This window comes from Rhyacophila brunnea, unplaced genomic scaffold (genome assembly GCF_057557595.1).
Source record: "Rhyacophila brunnea isolate RB1 unplaced genomic scaffold, BYU_Rbru_1.0 scaffold_2, whole genome shotgun sequence".
Lineage (NCBI taxonomy): Eukaryota > Metazoa > Arthropoda > Insecta > Trichoptera > Rhyacophilidae > Rhyacophila > Rhyacophila brunnea.
The window spans coordinates 31,414,747-31,441,106 of record NW_028232859.1 but is presented as its reverse complement, the minus strand read 5'-3'; the positions used below and the strand labels follow the sequence as shown (position 1 = coordinate 31,441,106).

At 32.0% G+C, this 26,360-nt stretch overlaps 1 protein-coding gene across 1 annotated transcript in view; it reads right to left on the bottom strand.

The window, feature by feature from the left end:
* Nucleotides 1–8,204: 8,204 nt before the first annotated feature.
* LOC147072187 (agrin-like) overlaps nt 8,205–26,360 on the bottom strand; it is a 411,557-nt gene continuing 393,401 nt past the window's right edge. The window contains exons 13-24 of the mRNA XM_085947184.1: nt 23,621–23,767; nt 21,786–21,928; nt 20,275–20,596; nt 19,019–19,198; nt 18,169–18,538; nt 17,068–17,280; nt 14,917–15,314; nt 14,137–14,383; nt 12,416–12,580; nt 11,655–12,038; nt 9,899–10,260; nt 8,205–8,710 (exon numbers count right to left, since the gene is read on the bottom strand). Of these exons, the coding sequence (XP_085803310.1) occupies nt 8,568–8,710; nt 9,899–10,260; nt 11,655–12,038; nt 12,416–12,580; nt 14,137–14,383; nt 14,917–15,314; nt 17,068–17,280; nt 18,169–18,538; nt 19,019–19,198; nt 20,275–20,596; nt 21,786–21,928; nt 23,621–23,767 (3,074 nt within the window). The 3' untranslated portion in view covers nt 8,205–8,567. The remainder of the gene's footprint in view (nt 8,711–9,898; nt 10,261–11,654; nt 12,039–12,415; nt 12,581–14,136; nt 14,384–14,916; nt 15,315–17,067; nt 17,281–18,168; nt 18,539–19,018; nt 19,199–20,274; nt 20,597–21,785; nt 21,929–23,620; nt 23,768–26,360) is intronic.

The following is a 26,360-nucleotide window of genomic DNA, read 5'->3' as shown; positions in this document are numbered from 1 at the left end:
CTAAGCTTTCATAGAATAGGACGCTTTATCAGTCTTTCTTTTATAATTTCTCACCATTTTCAGGGAAATCCAAAAACCTAAAAAATAGCACATTTAGAGTCAAAGTAGTTTAAAACCACTGCATACGAGGCAAGTGCAGCATATACCGTACTTTCCCCATCTGAAGTGACGCACTTCCCCCATTTGTCAAAATATGGAGCACGTTTTTATACATCAAATATCTTTATAGAAACATAATTTTTTTTTTTTGCAAAAATTAAAGCAAAAAATATATAAACCATTGTTTAAATAATAACTGTAATTATAACATCTGTTTTTAGATTTTTTTATTAATATATAATTACAGTGACATCTAGATAAGATGCCTCGAAGATTCATTTAAATTGGATTGTAATTGGAATTAGATTCTGATATACTTTTAACTTAATACCTCTATGCTTTTGACCTATATGCTTTGTAATTCGGGGAATAGATGGCTCTATGAAATCGAAACTTTTGATGACATCCCCCTTAAGTAGCGAACATAGGATATTGAATATATAACTTACAATGATTAGAAGCTTCAATCCTCTCTTATGTATAAAATATTATGGATAATTAAAAAACACTCCACTCAACAAGAACACGTTTTGCCAACCGTCAAAATTCATAAACAAAAAAATCAATGAATGTTTATAAACAAATACAGTTGAAGCCAACATATAAAGACCTACCCACACATCATCATTTGTTTTCTTGAAAGTTGCTTTTTTTAAATTATAACGCATAGACGCACTTCCCCCATAGACGCACTTACCAACCCTGACTGAAATATTCTAAAAAAAAATAATAATATTATGAATCTTCAAAATAAATATGACCAATAAACATGACGCATGAGGAACAAAATTCTTACTACCAAAATAAATTTTAATGTCGCTATCTACTTACATAACCTACCTATTTCCGAAAATCAATAATGTAAAATTTATCTCATGTATTTTAAATTAATTAGTCAACTGGGGAAAACCACATTTAATTAGTAAATTAGAGCCAGTGCTTGAAATGGTATTTTAAATTAAATTATTAAAATTGCATTTTCAAGTTATAATTATTAATAATACTTAGAATTTAAGTCCAATTTGCATGAGATATATAAAATAAAAAATAGTTTTCATGAAAATATCATGCATATAATATTATGTTTCAACAAATACAATATTATGTAAACCTTTATTACTACACATATTTTGTTTAAGTACCTTTGGGCAATGTTTTTTTTAATCACTGCAGTTGACTATGCCGATGGATGAGTGGCTCAGCGGTGAGATCAGACTGGGAAATTATACTTTCTGTTTGCAACAGTATCAAATCCCGGCAACCGTACCAAAATAAAATATTAACGTTTATTTTTAGACTGTCACCGTGTATCCTTCCTCCTACTTTTCTCAACGTTTTGGAGTTGTTGTCTAATAACAAAATACAATAACAATCAATAAATTCCAGAAATCCATTAGTTTGGCCATTTAATTTAATCTAATACACAGTCAATGAGTTAAGAAGATCCGATTTGAGATACTTACGGCAAAAACAGACAATGTCACGTCACGTGGACTCATATGCTAGAATATAACCATTAGAACATTCAAGTAAAAAAACTTTCAATTCTAATTTTACTGTTGAATTTAAATAATAGGTTTTTATATAACATAGTGTGCACATTTAATATAATATAGTGGCAGTGCTGGAATCATCACCTTTGATTTTAATAAAATATTACACTTTATTATAATAAATTAAAGCAGAGGGTTGGAGTGGACTCTTTTTTGAGTTGCTCCGCTCCAGCTCCACTCCGGGACTTAATACTTGCTCCAGCTCCGCTCCAGGTATAAAGTTTTAATAGGAATTAGTTGTATACAATGTTAAAAAATAAAAAAATAAGAAGATTTAAAATAATCATCATTTTCTTTGGTATTAATTATATTAAACAAAATTACCGACTGCAAATCGTCTTTCATTATTAATTTGGCTCTTCTGTCAAAAAAAGTGAGGTTATTTATTAGTCGGCAGTATTTCAAATAATTCCAGTATTGCAAAGTATCAAATATAATATTTTCGTTGGATTTAAGGACGAAAATTTAATAATAAAACAAAACATCCGGAGCAGTGGAGCACTACAAATTTTTGGTGCTCCGGCTCCGCATCCTGCTCCAAGTAAAACCCCATTGCTCCATTGCTCCGTGCTGCTGCTCCGAGCTCTGCTTTAACGCTCTGAATTAAAGTTAGCCTTCCTTCTAATCGTTAAGATCCCATTGATTAGAGACAAGAACATGCGCCTCGTGTATCATGGCTTACTGGTTGAATCCCATGGTTCTTTTTTTTTTAGAATTATTAATAACCATGTCCTTGCTTTTTCGTACAAGGTGGTTGTTAGTAATTTTGAACAATCACAAACACCCAGGCTTTGAGAAAAACACATACATATTGTGTCTCCTGACCGGGAATCGAACCCAGGAACTCTCGTGTGGAAGGCAAGCGCCTTACGCACTCCACCACGAGAGCCGTCTGAATCCCATGGTGTAGTCAAATTCACATATTGTCATTGAAACTAGAAAATTGTGTAACTCCAAAACCACTACTTTACAGGAGAGACAAAAAACATTATGGTTTTCTATACAAATATATGGTTATGGAGTTAAATCATTCATGATTTAACAATGTTACAATTTTTTTGGAATTACATCATTTTTGCAAAATGGGTAGATATTAACAATGACCACTAGATGGCATTCAAAGTCAATTATCGATTAAAACGGAGTTACACATTATTCTAGTTTCAATGATGATATGGTTCTTTCATCCACTAGGTATGTTGGTATGAGCCCTAAACATATTTGAAAGAAGATTCCTCCGTTGGAACAATTCGTCAATCAGGGATGGCAACAATTAGAAGAGAATATACAATGCTGAGCTTTACGGCTTGTAAAAATATTGTAGTGCAAATTATAAGACTATGCTGGACAGGTCATGTGTACTGTATGAACGACAACGAACCTGCAAAAAGAGTAATGCCACGCAATGCAATAGGAAGCAGAAGAAGAAGCTCTTTAAGAATTTGCTGACTAAATGCAGCTTTTTTGCCGTATGCTTAATGTACTGGAGTTGCTACCTTGGTAGGGACAGGTGTAGAGAGTAATTGGAGAAAGCGAGGACTCACCAGTGTCACTAGTGACGTCCCTAGGTAAAGTGCTGCACTTAGGCAGACTAAATGGCATCCTCTTTCATTTTTAGTCTCAATTGTATGTAAAATTGTTAGGTGCTAGACCACCTAATTTATTATCTTAAGCCGACAAATGCAACGAAAATATTGAAAAAAAGCACATATTATAATATATCATCAATCTACTGAGGATTAGAGCACTTCTACAAAACCTTCTCTCAAACAGTAGTGGTCATAGGCACGTATTGGTCTGAGGCGCTGTCAAATGTAGACGCCGCCTTGAGAATGAAACTAAGATGTCGGTACTTCTAATGTGTCTGCTTTCAAAAATTGTAATGATCATATTTGTTCATTCTATTATCGTCCCGCCCCCTAAGTAACACATCCACACAGCACAAACCTACCTCCACGGGACGTCACTGCGTATCACATGATGATAGTGAGGTAAATGTGTTTAGATCTAGAAAAAAGGAGGAGCGAATGATCAACAACCGGTCCGTAGATAAAAAATCTATTAAGATACCTACCACTATTCTGTTGAAATTCATATGCGTATAATATGCTCCATGTTTAATTATGTTTGAAGTGAAAATAAATATTTTTGTTGTGATTTTGACTTTGATAAAACTAGTTTTTGTATGTTAATATAATAAAAGGTAGGTACCATGATGTTTCGCCTGGATTCCTAGGTCAATGCTATTATTTTTCCAGCATAATTATATCAAGGACAAAATAATAATATATTAGTGAGTTTACAAAACTACCTACCGCATCATTTCAACCTCAGAAGTGATTCCCACAAACTTGTTTAGTTAATGAAGTTTTCATGTTTTGAATGTTAATTTATTTTAATATCATAATGGAATAGTCATCAATATTATGAAATGTTTATAATTTTCCTTATATTTATTTACAAGTCTCACGTCATGAAGTAACCCTATTACTTACAAATTAGAGTATTTAAATTGGCAGTGGACTAAAATAATACATCAGTTTGTGATAAGACTTTGTTGGATCAATCAATATATTTTTTGGGAGAAATAAGAATGGTATGTTTAAATTAATTTAACAAATTTGGTTTATTCTGTTTACACTGCTTCGATCAGTTTGAAATTAAATAATTGATTGACTATTCTGATTATTTTTTACTTATATAAAAAAATTTGTGTTGTTCATTATTAAATTGAGGAATTATCGGTTCGCTCCTTGTACTAAATAATAGGGGAAGGAAGTGCTGTTTTGAAAAGGTTGAAATGAAATAAAATTCAAAATTGTCTTAATTTGCAATTCAGGGATCATGCTAGAATTCTTAATCCTGGAATTTTGTCAATAAATTAGAGTAGATTTATAATTTTTATAAAAAATATCGTATTTATATGAACTATAAAGTATCAAGTAGATCTATTTAATGAAAGTAGGTAGCTAGTTTTCTTTATAAAATATTATAAAATTAAATTTATGATTATTTATAGAGAAATTGTATCAAATTCTTTCTATTTATGTCTGGTTTTCCAACAAATAATGTTTTGACTCGTTAAATAAAACATCATTCTTTCATGATAGTAACTTTAATCAGATAAAGGTATTAACTTACTCCAAACTACAACCTAACTGTTAAACTTATTTTCTACTAAATTACATAGAGCATACCGATAAATGTAAAATAATTGTATGGATTTATTTTCACTGGGATGTGCATTCGAAGACATAAATACTGCAGAAAGGAAAGGTTTTCTTCAATTATTTTGGGTGCTAACATATCTTTTATCATAGAAGTTGTCCTAGTTACCATCGCTGACGGTGCTTAATCTGGTCCTGTTGTATCAGTTTGTGGTAGATACCGTCAAATCACAGTTGTAACTAACCGACCAGTTCCATAAATTCCATAGAGCTATTGTTTACAATACAAACTAAATGTTTTCGATTTATTTTTAGGGATATTTTTTGGAAATAATATTCACATTAGCATGTATGAATATTTTGATGATACATGCTGAGAATGTCGATGTTAGACCTACAACTTTATTAGAAGAAACGAAGCATACAATTGACACTGCCATAAGAGAACAGCAACCCAAAGAAAACATCAAAATGAGTCAGATTATTTATGAAATAGTGTCAAAGGGTGATGGTGCTAGAATAAAGAGGACTGCCGAACCGGATCCACAACATGGTCATCACCACGGACATCACGGACATTACAACCATCATCATCATCATCAACATCATAACCATCATCATGGTCACAATCATGGCCATCACCATCATTAGAGATAATTTCACCAGTCAGCTATTTTTACAAAAAAAAAAAATCTGTAATAGTTTTTCTTTACTTCCTCAATAGGTGTTTAAAACCGAGTAGTGATGTGTTTTGTTATCTTATAAAAGTCTTAAAGTATACTAGAACGGATAACCAGTGAAGGTGTAAAAAGTAAATGAAAGTAAATTTGTAATATATTATTATCATAAACCTACTTACTTAGGTACTAATTTTCAAAATAATATTATATCGTTGAATAAATAGAAATTATATCAAACTTTTAAAAGAGAAATGCAAGAAGAATTGACACCTACCAAAAATTTCAAGTTTCAAAAAAAAACATTTTGAAGATAGGTATATAAGTAATATAAAATAAATATGACAAAAATATTATAATAAAAGATTTTAAACATTAAAATATTGTTTTATTTTTACTGTATTAAACTGAACAATATACAATGTATTTCCTTAACATTTAACAATATTGCATACTGTTTTATAATTTATTAATTATTATTTTAATATATTGTAAACATTTTCAAAAGTTTTGTCAGACATCTCGACAAGATCGATGCCTACATGAAGCACATTATATTATTTTATTGCAAAATGATATACAAATTATTACAAACATTATGTTTTGATATAAACGTTTTACTAATGATGATATTATAATTCACTATTTAAAATGTACATTTTTTATACTAACATATTTATATTTAGGCAGTTTTATTACTAAAACTTCATTTAAGAGATAATACATGTTAAACTAACAAACACCCACTTGTTATTTGAAAAGCATATTAGTTTATAATTAATTTTATATGAAATGATTTTGATTGTATACCTAACATGTCAACACAAGTATTATGAAATTAGTTTGTAAAAAAGTATACACTATAGTTAAGAAATATTATGTTCAATAGATTCGTTCAGACCTTAAATAGTATTATTTAATAATTTTGATTCAGAATTTGAACTTTACTTATTCTTCAATAAATTCTTTACACAAATTCACTATAAAAAAAAGTAATTTGATATGTGGTACCTATGTATTCAAAGCTAAGTACTTATTCATACATTTAAATTATTTAAAAAGAAATACAATATTAATAGCAACTATTTTGCATATTATTTACTGTTATAATTAATACATACCCGTTCTGATATGGAATGCAAGTAAAATCGTATTTTATGAGATTTATCGGAATGTATCTACTATTACAAATATGTAATAATATTTATACTGGAAGTCATTCTTATAATATTAAATTAGTAACTATTAATTATTATGTAGGTACACTAATATCATTCATTATGCAGAGTTTTGTAAAAAAAATGATAGAGGTAAAAATCTAAAAAAAATGATTAAATTAACATGTACATAGTCTTTGTGCATCATACTGACTGCACTTCATGCATTTTAGACAAAACTCTGAAATAAAAGTTAAATATAGTATAATAGAGATGCTAACGATTTATTAATGCATTCATTCATTACGAAAATGCAAAAATCTACCTATTCAGTTAGTAGGCGTTATTACAATATAACATTATGAGACTCATTGCCAGCTAAGATTATAATCAAGTAGTAAATAATTTTTTAAAGATATTTATTATTGTCAGCCAAGAGTTATGAATAAAAAAGTCATTTAAATAATAATTACATTATTAGATATTGTTGACCAATTTTAAAACACATTTCAATAGTAAAACTAATTTTTAGTAAAAACTTCTAAAGCAATCGTAGTCATTATGTAAAAAATTGCATGTCAGTCTTCCAAAAAATACAAAATGCCATCAATCCGTTCACTTTTACAAAGAAAGCTCTTTAGAATATTAACTGTCATTCAATATGAACTTAAAGCTATATTTTACCGGAGACTTACAGCATAATATATTGCTAATAATTATTACATACAAATTAAAAAGGGAATTTATCAAAACTTAATGATTGAAGCATAAATAAGGTTAAATAGGGTTCCTTTTTATTGTTAGTCTTAACAGTTCATTCATTTCAAGTTATCTGGAATAATTATGTTTCTACTTTAGAATCATCATAATATCGTGGCTACGATATTATAGTGCTGCACATATTACAGATTGTAGCAGGAGTCAGGGGGTTTACATTTATACTTCAAAGTGCAAGGGAATCCACAGATAACCGCCAAGACACCCGCAGCCAAGATATAATAATTCAACCATAATACTGATTATTTATTATTATTTTATAATATTTATTTTTTGTGTAGGTATGTTGCACTTGCAGGTATAATAAGTTATAAGCAATTATTATTGATTGCAAATAAAATAATTAAGTACATACCTACCTATTACCTTTGAGGTATTTTTTGAAATGACAAAGTATAGTGGAGTTTTACATTTGAAAGATAAATTATTTTATGGTATGTACCTACAACATACTCAGGAAAGGTATGAGAATTTGTGATATTATATAAGTCGTATGATTCCATTTTGTTTAAAAAAGTTTTAACATAAATAAAATTTAATCTGGCAATAAACATTCACCCAAAAGTACATTTTGGATCACACACACATGAATGGTAAAATAATTGAGAATACCTATGTATGTATTTATTTACAATATATTTACAATAATAATTAGGAAATATTATAAAAATAAGTACCTAGATGAGTATTATTTAATTAACATCAACATAAAATAATTTTTAATTGTAATATGTATAGACAAAGGCTAAAAAATTGATATGGGGTCAAATTTATAATGCAGGTATTAATTTCTTCTAAAAATCCTATGTTTTTTATTAAGTACGTTATTTAAAAAACAAGGAGAAATAAAACCTATCCATTACAGCACCGAATATAATAATTTGTTGTTATGATAATTTCAAATCTAAATAACTTTTAATTTAAGAAGTTACCGAGAAATAACACTTTTTGAGAGATGAAATAGGCCACACATTGTGTTTTGTTATTGCTTACTTATATATAATAAGCAAACTCTTTCTATTGATATGATGAATTTAATTTTTTTGACTATGCACACGGTACTAACTATTATAATAGTAATAATTAAGTCTTAATAATTGTAATTAAGCACTTTCACAACCTGATATAACTGTTATGTCAACACTTTTCGATATCTCCTAATTGACCGATTGGGGTATGAAGGTTAAGGTGACGTCCGTTAGATTTGACGCTTGCGACACATCCCTTTAGACCGATGTATAGTTGCTGCGGCAGGCCGTGGGGCAATGATGGGGCACCCCCTGTAAAATAAATCCAAATATAATTATTACTCAACATCGAGTAACATTATTCAATATAAACAGCTTATAAAATTAATCAGATTTTCAATGGTCAGTACATTATTATTTATATTGCGCATAACTCAAAATGAATTTTATGAAACGTTGCTCAATAAACCGAGTTTGTCAATCTATTACGTAGGTAAAATGGTGCTTTGGTTCGGGAATTATTATGAAAATCAATACATTCATTTACATTTCTTAATAAACATAATAAACAACAATAAAATTTTGTGTTGTTTTGTAACTAAGTTTTAGGCAATATTAATATAACATAAATTCTAATTAATGAGAGTTTTGTACCATACCATAGGATTTAGGTTTACTATATCAGGATTCGTCTTCTGACATCTTCAATGTCTGTGGATATTGTATGATATTACTAATTTATCTAATTAAACGATTGTCAACATTATTTATAAATACAAAGCAATGGCGTCCCATGAGGTTAGACAAACTATGCACTGCTAGTTAATTAGATATACTAACAAAAGATTTTGAAATTGCCAAACAAAATGTCATAGAAACCTTTAATTGCTTATCATGTATAATTCAAATTTATTTTCTATGTCGGTTTGTATAAATAAATTGTACCTATTTATTTCAAGGTAGGTAGATATAATGTTTCAATTTTTTGATGAATTTTTAATGTCTGTTATTAATTCTGATATATTTACTTAAAAAAATCAAATATGTCATTATGGACTATATTATTAAAAGCGGCCCCTGTAGTCCAATGGTCATGCACTAATGGGTTTCCAGATTTGATTACTGGTGAGATTACAATACATCTATTTGATTTTCTGAAATCTGGTTGTTTTTACGACTGTGTTTCACTACTTTAATTGGGTCACCTGGGTTGTTGTAGAGATAAAAACAATTATAGACTGTTCTTTTTTACTAGGTACAATTTATATACATGGATAATATTGGTCTCGATAGAGTGGGGGTTATTAACAGATTTTTTTATACAACAAATGGTTGTTAGCTATTTTCCCCAATATATTGGGTTGTTGTCAAATTCCACCCACACCAGCGACATTAAAGCCAGGCGATTTACCAATAACTCCAACGTAGGGCTAAATATATACATAATGTTACAATAATACATGAGCTAATTGTAATAAAATAAGTAAGTGTTGAACTTACCAACCCATACTTTGGGATTCGCCTTCGAGGGTAACAATGGAAGTTGTGTATAACCTCTTAGCGGTGCTCTGTCGTCTGTTTGTATCAAAGCCATTTTCTTCCTTCTCCGTATGACTATAGTGTGCCAAAGGCCATCGTCCACTCTTGCTTTGGACCTTAGATTACTATACCATCTGCTTTGTTTATTTGAGACGGTGTCTCGTGAAGAATAATCACTGAAAATTAACTCAGCGTGTCCGTCGATGATGCCGAGAGCAAAGAAATCTCCGTGCCCGACACCGCCCTTCTTCCTCCATATGAGAAGACCAGCGTTCTCGGTTGTGCGGAATTTTATATCTAAACGAATACCTCGATCTGGTTTCCTAAAAAAACTGATAATTTTAATCTGGGCAATAATTAGAAATTTAGAAAAAAGAAAATGTGTATAGGAGCAATTAATATATTGTACAAGTAGACATATGAGTTTTGGTATGAATATTAATAGCAAATACAATATGCTTTGATCTTTATCATACTACTAACAGAAGAAAGAAAAATACTTTTTTTTAAATATTATCTCTGATCCTAGGAAGATCATAATATATTCAAATTTAAATTTATTTATATTTTTACATACCGTGAACAATTAATACTAAAATAGCAGAATATCAGCTTCAGTTATTGGTTGATAGGGGTCTGGGATTCTAGCAACTAAATTATTAATATATACATGCGTTACAATGTTAATTGTTACAAATTACAAATTTAAGACATTCACAACATGACATTTAAAAACAAAGAGAACACACAACTTTACTAATGCTCCCGATTTCTAAGATAGTTATCAGGGACACACAAGTCAATACTACCAAGAATGGCAGAGTTCTCATTTACACCACGAAAAATGGATGTTAGCCACTTACTCAACCTATTAGGTCCATACTCGGGGTCCAAACACACATTGAAAAAGAACCTGTGAATATTTGTTTGCCAGATCCCGGATTCGAGCTCGGACTCATGACATTATAGGCCAACACATTACCCGTTAAAATACTAGAACTTATTTTTTTTTATTAAACTATTTTTTGTTCATTAAAAACTTACGTAAGATTTAGTAATTACTGAACACACATAATTTGGAATACCCCAGAAACATACATTTGTTATTATATTTGTATCGAGCAGGAGTTGAACCTGCATCGATTGGATTTGAGCTAATGTAATTTACCAATTACGCAATCTATACAATACATGACGAAATAAATGATTAACAACTCTGAATTCGAGGTATTATCTCAGAGTTGTCGGTAAATTTCAGCATAATTAGTATTATATAGATTGCTAAATTGGTAAATCATATCGTCCAGAACTCTTATGGATGCTGGTTCGTGTCCCGCTTTGTACAAATATTATTTACGTAATAAGGGAGGTTTTATTAGCATAACTGTAAAACAATCTAATCTAAACAAAATATTGGGAAGAAAATAGGTATTTTTAATGCACTTACGTTTAAATGTTAGTAGTAGGTGTTAGATATTACATCCTTAAATTATATCAAATAATAGAGATTTGAAGACATTAGTGACATTTCTAATAAGCTATGTTTTCTTGGCCTGATGTTAGCTGTAGTTGCTTATCGATCGCTTCATGCTTTTAGTACTGAAAGGATGATTATTAGTAAGTTACCACAGTTAAATAATATTATGTTAATAATTTATGAATAAATAGGTAAGTATTTGATATTATAAGATTAATAATTGAACTTTTGTTAATTTACCTTCTGCCGCCTTTGTTTCTGTAAGAATAATACGTTTCTCCGTCAAATCTAATTGGAGTGTTATTATCGATTATTTCCTTATATGTTTTATTCTCACAGTTGCGGCCTTCATAGCCATCTTTGCAAATACACTTGTATTCGTTAAGCATCGGTACACAGGAGCCTTGGTTTTGGCATGGATTAGCTGTTTCTGAACAAGGGAATCCTGAGTATCTCAATATTCCAATTGTGGCACACGGTAGAGTATCTTCAACAGGCTGCATTGAGCACTGAGCTGTTTCTTCGTTGTATATAATAAGAGGATTTGAATTCACGAAGACTTGCTGAATTGCACCGACAAAACTGCTCGTCACACCAGAGAGACGATGAGGCTTTGTATGAAAACTGAAACATACAAAAATAAAGCACTAAGATAAAAATCATTAGGTCTAAGCTAATGTTTTTTCTCATAATATAACATTGCATAAAACAGTTCCACAATGCTACCTCTTTATAGAATACTGTCAGAAAATAATTCTTTTGATAATTATGTAGGTAAGTATAAGTTATTATTGACAAGATATTTGACAGCTCTACATTGCTACAAGTAGTTTTTTGTCAAGCATTTAGAGCTTTCATATTTTAATGGTGCATTGTTTACAGTCAAGTACTGAAAAAAGGTCACTATCAATTTTTGCATTAAAACGTATACAAGTAAGAATGTTTGTGTACCACTAATATAATATACATATTATTCTCAATGTTATAAGTTGTCAACTTACGGTAGGGATCCCAAGAAAACTGGAAGACCAAGATTGAGTTCTGCGAGTGGAGGTGCAGAATGACCATGCACGGCTGGCCAATCATCAACCTTTAAAATTCCCTCACGACCAGTGCGCGATGCCATTACACGATGCCACCTGTCCTTAGTTATCTTTTCTGTACTCCTATAAATTAATAAAAATATATTTTGGTATCGGTCATCCGTATACACGTCACAATAGGTATTTCTGTATTTAATAAAGAGAATAATTAAGATAATAAACAATGACAGACGGATCTTTCAGATCCATAAAAGCGGGGATTTAATTTATTAGTCTCAAACCTTGATGTTTAATTTAGTTTAGTTTGGCCCTTAGCCCTTAGTCTTTTATATTATGTTATCTCTTCCATGGAAAACATCAGAGGAGAACTATGTTCGAAGAATTTTTAAGGGTTTTTGCAAGGCAGTCTGATATTCCCTGTCCGAATTCAAATCAGTAATACCCAATGCAGTTAGAAGAATGATTTACAATTAGGCATCGAATAGAGTGTCTAGAAAACTGATAGCATCCACCACAAGGCTTGTAGATGATAGGGAAAGCTGGAGAAGGCTATCGTAGTACCTATTCCAGAGTGATTACGATCCTCAGTCGTGAGGGTTATGACGAGCAGAAAGAGTAGTCTGGGTGCCCTTAAGGAAATCTCAACAGTAAACGCAAGGTATCCATGAAAGCATTCAGAAAAAATGTAGGTACACATGGGCTTTTGCTTAAGGATTAATATAGTACCTCTACTCTATGAGTTTCAGTGTATGGAATGTGTACATTCATTTCAATTTCATTTCGCAGATGTAAAAATACCAAGGCAGTGTTTTACACATGTGTGTAGAGGAAATGCATTGGATGCCAAAGCAAAATGAAGACTTTGAAAGTTTTTATTTTCACATCTATCTAACATTAATAAATATTATTTTTGTCAAAATAAATAGTTCGAATGTGTAATTATTATAATTAAAAAAAATAATATTATAAGAAATGTCTTATACTATATCAAAAAATGTGTATGGATTCTATACTTATTGTCAAAATTTTCTGTTTAGAAATGTATTTTATGACGTTGAATATTAATTTGATGTTAAACTTGATATATTGCAATCAGAAACCAATAAAATATCAAGATGGCGGGGTCGATTTGATCGATTTTCAGCTTAGACATGTATTTTATGATGTTGAACACTAGTTCAAAGTTAAACGTGGTATTTTGCAATCAGAATCTCATAAAAAATTAATATGTCGGTCAATTATCGGATTATTGGATTGTAAAATATCAGAATCACACCATATTATAACAATATTAATAGAGACTTAGCTAATAATTTACCTAAGTACCTTAATTACCACTACTTCTCCCGAGTGTAATACAGAAATGAAAAAGAAACAAATATACATAGTGAAGAAATATACTGTTTCTTGGATGTTATTAAATTCTTATATTGTTGTTTGAAAAGATTCTTTTGAAATTTTCATAAACAAGATAAAAGTAAACTTAATTGGTACCTACTGACAACTACTCTAAAAGCTGCGCAAGTTTCATCAATATAGGTCCCGTAGTTTTTGAGTTATAATCGAACAACGAGATTGACACATACTCGAATTTTTTTATTAGTATAGCTAGTTTTTGCATATCCTTGGATGGGTGTTGATGATAAATTGCAAAATATTCTTAAAGCAAGAAAACTTACGATATGTTTGCAATTCCACTTCCTAAGTTGTATCTGAATTGCAAGTGACCATCAACTAAATTTAATGCGATAAAGTCTCCTCTTGCTTTGTTGGTTTGACTGTTGTATAATATCATTCCAGAAAGTTTTTTTGTGAGAAACCAAATTTCAATCCGGAAAGCGTTTCCTAAGCCATCTAGTTTCGGTAATTGGAAATAACTGCTTCCATTAAATTCTGGCACGAATGTCTCTTGAAGACTTGTTGATTCTGGAAAAAATATACAGTATTTGGAATACATATCGATACAAACTCATAATAATTTGAATGAACACTATTTTTAATAAAGTTTTAAACAAGTTGAAGAATTTCTATCTAGATAATATGACATATTATTAACTATATCAGGCAACACAATAAGGATGGAAAATCAATGATTGTTTTGTGATAGCCAAGCCCTCCGCATGAGTAGATTTTAGTGAGTAATGTTTTACCAAGTGCATAGCCAACACGCCAGTGTTGCCATAATATAATTTATAAAAACATCGCTTGTAAAATTATAACATTGGAATAAATATTCGATATCTGGCAACACTACGACACGCACACTGTCACACATATTTTCGAATAACCCAGGAAAGGGTCGCGGAGGAAGTGTGAAGGGGGCGAGGCAAGTGCATGAAAAAGTTCGTCATGTTTTGAAGGACAAACACATGCAATAGCTCCATCTATATTTTTCTATAATCTAAGGTGATAGCCTACCGAAGTATTATATAATGTAATCATGACATAATGATACTAACCATAGTTACAAGAATTGACGCCATTTGTAATAAGTTTCCCTCCATATAAACATTTGCAGACATAACCTCCAGCTGTGAGAGAATCACAAAAAACGCCATCTTCATTTCCGCAAGGATTGGATTCGCATGGATCAATTCTTTCTTCACATTGAGGACCTTTATAATCTCCGGAACAGATGCATGTATATTGCAGCTCATCATCATCAGAAGCGTGGCAAGTGGCACCATTGAAACACGGCATGCTCACGCAAGGATTGGCGGTGCATTCTCTCACATTTTCTACAGCTAAAATGGATGAATCTTCTTTTCCGAGTTTCTTTGTTACCTGATGGCGAATGATTCTCAAGTGCTTTATGCAGCCTGCGAATCCATGTTTTGTCCCAATATTTTCAAAAACCCTGGAATAAATGAAATGATTTATTAAATATTAGGTGACATTAAATGACAAGAAAAAAATATATTATAATAGGCCTATGTACATAGTAAAACTACTCTTTTGCATCATTAAAGTGTCAACGACATCGAGCTACTTTACGAGCTGCTTGTTGGCGAATTTAAAATCTGCCTGTAAAGTCGCCAAGTGTCATCATCAAACAAGCTAACAAGCAGATTGTAAACAATCTACCGAGAAAAGTTGAAAGCCGGTCAACTTTATACGCTACACGCCGGCATGTGTAGAGCGTAATAGCGACCTCCCGGTAAAAAATGAACTACATTCTGTCTAATGCGTCAATGACATTGAGCTACTTTACAAGCTGTTTGTTGGCAAATTTAAAAGCGGGCGATTCAGCTACTGCGATTGTAATGATGACACACAAAACTTTCCATTGGCTGAGAAGCCAACAAGCTATCGACTATGTTGACAGAACGTAGTTCGTTTTTTTATCGGGAGGTCGCTACTACGCTCTACTGCGCAGACCCACACAACGGCGTGTAGCGTGTAAAGTCGACCTGCTTTCAACTTTTCTCGGTAGATTGTTTACAATCTGCTTGTTAGCTTGTTTGATGATTACACTGGGTGACTTTACAGCCAGATTGTAAATTCGCCAACAAGCAGCACGTAAAGTAGCTCAATGTCATTGACGCATAAGCAATAAAATAATATAATAGCTATTTTAAAGCCTCAATGAGATTGAGCTACTTTACAAGCAAATTTACAATCTGCTTGTAAATTCGCCCAGTGTCATCATCGAACAAGCTAACAAGCAGGAGATTAGAAACAATCTGCGGAGAAAAGTTGAAAGCCGGTCAACTTTACACGCTACACGCTGGCGTGTGGGCCTACTGCGTCTACGAATTAGAGCGATAGTAGCGACCTCCCGGTAAAAAAAAGAACTACTCAATACATCCTATCAATATAGTATAAAAAATGATGGTTTCAACTCGCTAGCTTGTTGGCTTCTGAGTGAGTGGAAAGTTTTGTGTGTCATCATCACATTCGCACCAGCTGACTCGCCCTCTTTTAAATTCGCCAACAAGCAGCTTGTAAAGTAGCTAATGCGTCATTTACATTGAGCTACTTTACGAGCTGTTTGTTGGCGAATTTAATAGCGGGTGATTCGGCTACTGCGATTGTGATGATGACACACAAAACTTTCCATTCGCTGAGAAGCCACAAGCCAGCGACTATTTTGACAGAACGTAGTTCGTTTTTTTACCGGGAGGTTGCTACTGCGCTCTACTGCGCAGACGCAGTAGGCCCACACGCCGGCATGTAGGGTGTAAAGTTGACCGGCTTTCAACTTTTCTCGGTAGAGTGTTTACAATCTGCTTGTTAGCTTGTTCGATGACTACACTGGGCGACTTTACAGGCAGATTGTAAATTCGCCAACAAACAGCTTGTAAAGTAGCTCAATGTAATTGACCCTTAAATGTCATTGAGGCTTTAGAAAGCCATAAACATTTGAATCAGTGACAGATTAAAACAAAAGAATAGGTAGTTACATGCTTTGTTCTGAGGGAGAATTCAAATAATATAAACAATGGAATGTGGTTTTCATAAAAATTTTAATGGTGACAATAGAATTTAGATGTTTCATTTTTGTAAATATAAACCCATTCAAACTGTTTATAAATTATTAAGGCTAAAATAATCATTTGTGTATTTGACTAAAAGGGTATTATAATTTAGATTTGCTGGAGTTCACATACTTTGAACTGTTAGTTGGGACACTCCCAACATATGTATCTTCCATTAGATCTAATGCTTTCAAGCTTCCAGTGGATTGTCCAACAACATCTTCATGATCGTCGACACTCAATATCCCATCTCTGTGATAGCGCTTAGCAGATACCTTATGATATTCGTTCAAAGATATCTTTTCAACCGATGTAAGTATTACAGTTCCATCGCCTAAGTTGTATCTGAAATTTGAAGTTTACGACATAAGTGTTTCCAATAAATTACCTCCCATCACGGTGTCTTTTAAAATCCAAAACTTTTGATATCCTGTTTATTTCATTAATATTATTTATTTTTGATTATGTTACATATTCACCCAATATTGCAGTTAATAACTATTTCCTCAACATTCATTTTTTATTGTAACTAGTTTTGAAAATCATAATCAATACAACGTGTTTCCTCCCTCCTCAGACTGGATTAGTGATCGCTGAGAAGTTAATAGCCAGGTAACTGCGGTGAGTGATTCACAGCGTCCGATAATCCATGTAAAGCATGCAAAAGCTCTAACACTTAATATTTTAAACGAATAATTCATGTATGCTTATGATATTATTAAATTTATAGAATCTCAATGCCAGAGAGATAAATACACAAATCATGAGTACAACAATTCTGGCATTGTAAGGTGTATACCAATTGTAAGAAACCAATGTGTAAAGAAGGATACAAGAATATATGACGGATATTGCCAGGCTTCTGTAATAGTAATGGATTGGTTATACAGGTAGTAACTAATATAACTGCTGAACAATTAATGCTACCCATGGCGTACTAAGCATCTATAAAAGTAGATGTGGGATCGATGAATTAATTGCGTTCATTCGAAATACGTGTAAGTAAAAAATGGACTGAGAAAAGATAAAGAGCTAGGGAAGGCTTTTTATCTAGAAGTCAAGCAGGTGATGTTAAGTACTTTATAATATTACTGTACTTAGTTGTTGTTTGTTTAATTTAGAATTTCAGTTCAGAATTCTTCTATTCAGGACAGAAACTTATTTAGAAGTTATAATACGTCATAACTTTGAGTAAAAGGTATTGAGTCAAACTTAAATAATATGGATATTTACCTGAATTCAACAAATCCATTCACAATAGATAAAGAAACAAAGTCGCCAGTTCCATCATGTTTCTGTTGATCATACAAGATTACTCCATTTTCTGAGAAGCTCTTAAATTCAGCATCTATATTAAGTTTGTGATAAGCTTTTAAAGGTTTCAAACGTATGAAAGCTCTTCCGTCAAAAGACGGCGTCTCAATGTAATGAATAGGGTCTGGAATAGGAAGAATTTCTTGACAAACTTCCCCGGTGTACTGTGGATCACAAATACAAGTATACGTAGCTTCGGGAAGATCGATGCATGTGCCAAAATTCATACATGGCTCGGAGTTACACGCCCGTTGCTCCTCTGTAGTTGTAGAAATATCATCATCGGTCACTGTAAGGCAATAAATAATTCCATCAATCATGAATACCTATATGTATTTAAAAAATATCCTTATTATGTACATCTCATAAAATATTCTAAGCGGTTGTTAACAAATTAGAGTCAAAAGACTGATAATGTACGTAAATTAAAAGCTAAATTACCATGTTCTCTCCAAAGCGGAGTCGTATACAAATCTCCACGGAGTAGAGGTTATATTAACAAACGTTATTTTATTTAATAGTTGTTAGACATTAATTATTCAATTCATTCGATCTTTGCTCTGATTTCAAACACGCTGAATTCGAACCAGTCGCAAGATTCGAGCCCGTAACTAACGGGTTTAGCGGTGAAGAACACTACTTCACTACTGGCACACTAATGTACATATCAGTACTTTAGCAAACGTTAAATATTGACTATTCAATTTGCAATCCAATACAAGAATGATATGTTCGTTGTTAATATAAAATATGTATGTAGATTTCTTACAGATGCATTCTTTTCTGTCAGATGCGGGTGAATGGGCGTATTGACAGATACAGGCTCCACCATCGCAGCGACTATTTGGAACTCCATAGCAATCACCGTGGCTGTTACACAAGTCCCCTACAAGAGCTGGGGGGGCTCTGACAGTTGCTGGCGTCGGACGGTATATTGAAGCAAAACTCGCTGAAATCAAATCCATATTAAGAATAATAATATGTTCACCATTGAGTTATCATACAGAAGTCAATAATAGCTAGTTTTCTATAGCTTTGTTGGTTTTTATTGTAACTTAGACTTTTAACAACTTGTCACCGTTAACAGTCATTTGTCATATTGCATATTATATTTTATCAACTGTCTGTGTTTACTAATGTTTTTAATATAAATATTATTCAACTACGCATCCCTTTAGTAGTAGAAAGAAAAAATTACAAGTGAGTCATACTTATTTGTAATGTAGGTACCTGAGTGGAAAAACAGATTTGTAGAAGGTCCAAAAGGAGATATCATTCACAGGTAGAGATGACTTATCTATTATTCAATTAAATAATTTATTATTATGAAACGAGTTAACTACCTATGAACTAGATTTATTAAAATAAATAGTTTTAAATTAATTGTTGATGGGAAGGTGATAAAGATGTTAAAGTTTGTGTTAACGGCGTATTGAAATTAGCGCTACAAATGACTATTTTGGAAAGTTAAACTTCTGACGTTTGTTTTACTTTCAGAAAGGACTGTATTTAAATGTTACCAATACAGGCACATTTTGGTTTTCCATTAATATGCTTTACTTTGTACAGAATCAAAAATGGTACATTGTATTTATTGTGAATTTTCTAAAATGTTGAAATCTTAACTAAAATCGGTAGTAAGAATTTGTTAAAATTATAGGTCTATCAAACGGCTCTATTAGATCGTATAAAACAATTAATTAATAAAACAACAGTATTTAGCACATTCGCGGACACATGTTAGCTAATACATGTTGGTGATATGACGCATACATTTAGATATATAGAAATGAGTTAAATCTTAAGATACGACACTATCTAATCGAAATATGTTCGCACCGTGGCACAAATAGCAGGAAACATATTGTTTTAATCCAAAATATGACTTCTATAAACGTCGTGTCATATTCCATTCCACAGTACAGGACGTCTATGGACATCCTGTCATATCACATCTCACAAAATACGACGTCTATTTATAGACGTCGTGTCCGCGAATGTGTTAAGATACTTTTAGTTACATACCTCTATGTAAACCCTTTTCTCCATCTAAGCTGCTCGTGGAATCTTTATCTCGCGACACTTCATAACCTCTTCCATAATTGTTGTAATAACTCCTCGGATCAGGAACCAGAAGGTGCCTTGTAGACTTCGAAGGGAAGTTGGTATCATCCTGTTGGGTGAACTGCAGTGGAGAATAATGTTTTGAGGGAAGAGCTGTTCCTGTTGGGTCTTCGGTTCCTTTGCATATTCCAAATGCTTGGACGACAACGTCTTCCTGTGTTCGGCAAGCTTGCAATTTCAAGTGACACTCGGAAGGATATGTCTGACCATCACTGCCACAGACCTGGAAATAAGTATTATTATCCTAATGATTTGTTTAATATTTTTGGTAAAAGAAACATACATTTGGTTACAAAGACGGGCAGTGGGCACGGGGAAAAGATCATGTAATTGGAAGCATAATTATTATGTTTCCTGCACAGAACTCATTATGGAGCAATATTCAGTTTGCTTACAGCATACTATGGCATGTTGTAGAATAAGATAATACCCAAATTTGGTCTTATAATGTTGAACCAAACTGTTCTTTTCTTGGGCAAAAAATAAGCGAAGAGAAGTTTTTCTGTGCGTATAAATCACTAAAAACTTTTATAACTTAAAAAAATGAATCTATTCAAAGCATTCAGTGTGATGATCGCATAATATATAAAATCACATCATTACATAACCTAACCTTACCTTACCTAACCTAACGTAACCGTGTTTATAAAATAATATTTAACAATAATTTTATTTCTAGGTAAATATTATAGTGTAAAATATGCACTGCACTATATTAGATGTCACTGATAAAGTGGCTACATTGCAATGAATGCTATATGATGTTTACATTTCAATTTATTTCATCCTACTCTAACTTATATCTTTCTCGCTAAGCGCTTCCAAAAAGTTTCTCTGTCACACTCAAGACAGTTTTGTTCAAGCCATGGTTATACTAATATTTCACTAATAAAAATGTATAACACAAGCTTCGGAATTCAAAGAAGACTTTATTTAATTGAACAACTCTAACTAGATAGATACACATCATAATACATTAAAAGTATTGTTCAAATGTCCTTGAGCATGTTAATTTTAATGTTGCTTTCATGAAGATAATACATGAAATATTACAGGCAGTAAGTAGGTGTGAACCACATTAATATGATTTATTATAGTGATGTATTAAAATAGTGACAACTAGGCTCATTCCGAGTAAAACCAATTTACTAATTTTTGTACATTATATTTTTTCATAACATTGCTTTGTATAAAATAATAATACTTCATACACACAATTCTGTTATATGGGTGAGGGAAATCCAAATGAAATAATACTTATTGTCTATGGCCAATAAATTGATTGACGGAAGGAATTATGATTATCTGATTCATCCATGCATATTTTATCTAAGACGTATCTACTCAAATAGATGTCATGCAGAAAAGAGTCATAGTGTAACTGATCTTATAAGAAGAAATAAGTTTCTTACCAGCATCGATGGGTCTGTGGAATCGGTAGGGCAACTAGCGGCTGGGCATTGACAAGCCGCTCGGCTTTCTGACTCAACACAGACAGCTCCGAAATAACACACTATGTCACTGCAAGTCTTTGGTGCGAGGGCACCCGTCTCGGCTATAAATGCAAATAAAACATTTGAATATCATATAAATATGATAGAAAATTAAGATAATGTGGCTATAAAATTAGTTTTGTTGATTTATTTCAATGACAAGCAGTGACGGCCTGTAAAGGTGCATTTAGACCAAATGAACAACATAGAGCGAGAGCTACAGCATTTTGTTCCTGCTCGCCTGGTGTAAACGCCTAGTGAACAAAATCCTCAAAACAAGTTTAAGCTAAAAGAGCTAGAATATAGAACTGTGTGCGAATGCTCTGGCTCTCTTTCTCTGTTTTTTGTTACATTTGTTTGTTCGCGAGTGTATCGTCGCGTTTTATGTTTGAGTGCAACAATATGCAAAAGTGATTCAATATTCAGTAATCGTATAGGTAGTAGTCCTACCGCTTTACTTATGCGTGCGGTGCAAGGCGTTGTATGTATTTCCCGTTTGAGCATGTCACGGAAAAAAGATTGCAAGAATTTGAAAATTTAGAATTCCCTATACTCAATAAATAAAAAATTCAAAACATTAAAATTGTCTTTCTTTCATCATTAGTTTCAACAGTCTACGCAACTTCCCATGAGCGAAGAACACTTTGATGAAACCGCTCCGCCAGCGAGCGCGACAGAATAGGAAAGAATGTTCGACGCAATTGTGCTCTCGCTCTAGCATGCGTTTAGCAAATGAACGACCATTCTTAGAGCATTCTAGCTAGATGCAGGGAATCTCCGTAGAATTCAAAAGAATGCTCGCTCGCTCGACAAAAAGCGTTTACATCAAGAGAATTTCACTGAAGTTGGGGAAGAACAAACATTCGCTCGCTTGATCCAAACGCGGCTTAAGGCAACACATTCTAAGAGGCAGAAAAAAAGAAGAAATAAAAATATGTCCGCATTAGAAAATTGATTTTTTAAAGATCCTTTTCGCTTGCGTAGTTTAATTGGATACAAATGTCTTTGAATATGTAACAGATAGGATTTCCAATACATATTCTGCGAGAAAAAAATAATACAAACAATAAAAAATAGTAACAACTAGTTCCAATGAATTTAAGAATAAAATTTGAGACTAATATAATATGGTATGACACAGCATTTTCAATCTGCATAGGGGTAGCATTTAGTCTAAGGATGTACATCACTGATAATAAGCTTTATCATTAAAATATAGTTTTACAAGTAGTTTTAAAGGTACGCGTGAGATTTTTTAAATAACTCACAATTTTAATGTATTGCTTATATTTATTTTTAAAAAGTGTGTAGGTATAATCTAATAAAGCTTTGGTAGGTACTAAGATGTTACTGAACCATTGTATGTTTCACAATTCTATCATTAGATATTCACAGTACAACTATTCTACTATTCCTTAAAATATTATCACATTAAATTATTGATAAAAATAGTTACTATTTTGAAAATAGGTAAGTATATTAATAATATTATAAGCAGCATTATTTATTACACATTTATTTCATAGATGTCACTGTGCTAAATTTATTGGTTTTAGTGTCTGATGTAGTGAATAATTTATTAAAACTTTGATAACACACTAGACAGACACTATCATGGCATGTAGCTTTTAGACAATACACCATTTATCACACCGTTTGAGATGGATAGCCAACACATGAATGTCGTCATTTAGAATTCAACGAATGAGAAAAATATAAATAATTTAGAATTTACAATAATATGTTTTACTAACCATTGAAACATCCATTAGGTCCTAATATTTCTTGATGATTCATACAAAGTGTGCATTTTTGTCCTTGTATTCCTGGTTTGCAAACACAGCGTCCTGTCATCTGTTCACAATCTTCTCGCACAGACCCAAACATAGAGCAACCGCAGGCTGTAAAAACAGTTTTGGATGATCATCATCATAGTATAAATGATTTTTTTATCACAGTATCAATGTAGATAAAGACGATTTAGTTAAAATAAATACCAAAAATGTAAATAAGTATAATATTATATAAACACTAAACAGCTGCCCAAATGGCGGCAGTTCAGTGTTTAGAGATTAGTGACATTCTATGCATTTTAGCCTAACGATAATGTAAAACCTATATTGGAAAGTGGGTTTTTAGTAGGTCTAATTATTAGAAATAATCATCGTCAAATATAATTTTTTTTACAGTCTTAGTACAAAGCAGGTACATAAACAGGCATATGAACTGGCTGTAACAAATCCAAAACCTATTTCTTCATAATATGGCTGGTTCATATTGGTAAAGATTGAAGTCACATGACCATTTCCATGTAAATGTTGGCGAAAATGGTGCGCGACTTTGCATCGTGTGATAATATTCACTGCACGTGACAAGGAGGTATTACTTCTAGTGCCATCTGTTGTTAAGATTAAATATTGACTTTTGGCTGGTACAGGTAAACAAAATAATATATGGCACCTCATTTGAACTGATTTAGTAAAGTGTTTAATTATTGCATTTCAGATTTTGTGTGATTTATTTTTGCAAAGAATATAATAAATGTTATAAAATAGGACTATCAGACTGAAATTAGGCCCCCTTGTGGGGTTGTAACCCCAATACTTTGCATACTCTAGTGATAAGGTAACGCCACTATTATAGATATGAAACTATAGACTATAGAGTATTATAGACTATTGATTCTTATTCCCAAATAGCCAAATATTCTAATGAATAATGGAACACTTGTATGGTATTGTACTAAATAAATGGCTTGTTAACCAAAAATAATGAAACATACTTGTCTTTGATCACTCATAATCAATTAATTTTTATATATTTTTATGTATACACCTAGTGATATTAGTAGCAAGGGATGGGTATTAGGGGAAACCGCCCCAGGCGCAGCTCGGGTTGAGAGACAGAAGTTACTTTGAATACGCAAAAATAAAAAAATGATGATTTTCATATGTTGAGAACTAGTGATCATTTAATACATATTGAGGATTACTGGTCAACGAAACGTTTTTCGGAAGAATATTTATTAAATGTGTGCACATTTTAATAAAAATATTATAGAAAAGTGACGGCAATAACAAGTGTCATTGCATGCATTAGGCCAGTGGTCGGCAAACTCATTAGTCAACAGAGCCAAATATCAAAAGTACAACGATTGAGATTTCCTTTGAGAGCCAAATTTCTTAAACTGAAATAATATAATATTATGTAAACTGTTCATTAAGTAAATAAACTTTAGGTAAAGATTTAAGTCTTAATTAAACTATAGGTAGGTACACTGAATAAAACTTGATATCATACTTAATAACGATCTTATTTATTGATAAAAATTAAATTGTAAGTAAGGTAATTAAATCATGACAATGACTGACAAACACTTAATGTGCATAATGGCCTTGCATCTCCTTGAAAAGTTTGGGTAAGTCAGGTTTGTATCAACGGTGGTCCCTACGTAAACTCGGACATCTACAAAAACGTAATTTTACAGGAGAGCTATTTGAAGTAAAAATAATTTGTTTTCACTGAACTTCTATGTTTTTGTTACTAGGCACCTGAAATTCAAGGAGTATTATAAATACTATACACAGTTTATTTAGTCATCATTACATTCTTTCTAAATTATATACTTTTGATAGAACTGTAGTTGTCCGACTTTACGTCGACTCCCAAACACCCGTTAATGAGACAACTACCACATGTCTCACTTTACGTGGGAAAGAATTCATATCAATTAATAGCAACTTTACTTATTACTATTGAAATCCTCATAATTTTAACTGTTTAGAAGAATATTATCTTCCTATTAGCTAACATTTTGTTTAAAAAAATCTTCTATTATCAATTATAATGTAGATGTTCATCTGCTTTATCAACATTTCGACCCTAAGCAATAAAATCCGACCGAACAGGATGCCACCGGGGACGGATTACGTTTATGACACTAGTTAAGTGTCTTAGTATCTACCTAATTGTTGTTTTCGCCGACAATAATGAAAAAGTATCCATGCGTATGGTTGAAAAATCCAAGGATTGTGAAGTCCGTAGGTACCTACGAGAGTTCATTACAATAAACAACAACTTTTGTAGTTTATGAAGGCCATGCTTGTTTCGGGGATTTTTACGATGGTTTTCAGATTTTTTATTTTTGACTTTTTTTGTTATGTGACCGCTCATTTAAATTTATCTATTCTCTGATATAACGAACGAAAACAATCAAAATAATACACGTGCTTTTCTAACGTACTTTGTTAACGGCCACCAGCACGGAGTATATAAAGACAACTGGCATTTATCTGTTTATGTGACTTGTTTAGTGATTGTCTGGTGTCCGATGTAAATACGGACATATTAACATATCCGTGTATACGCGGTTCATTTAATAAAATTACAGTATTTGTCCGTTTTTATGTACATTTTTTCCAAAATTAAGTGAGATATTTTTTTTCTCTTAATTTTATATCAAAGGGGAAGTTATTTTAAGTGTTTTGGCAGAAA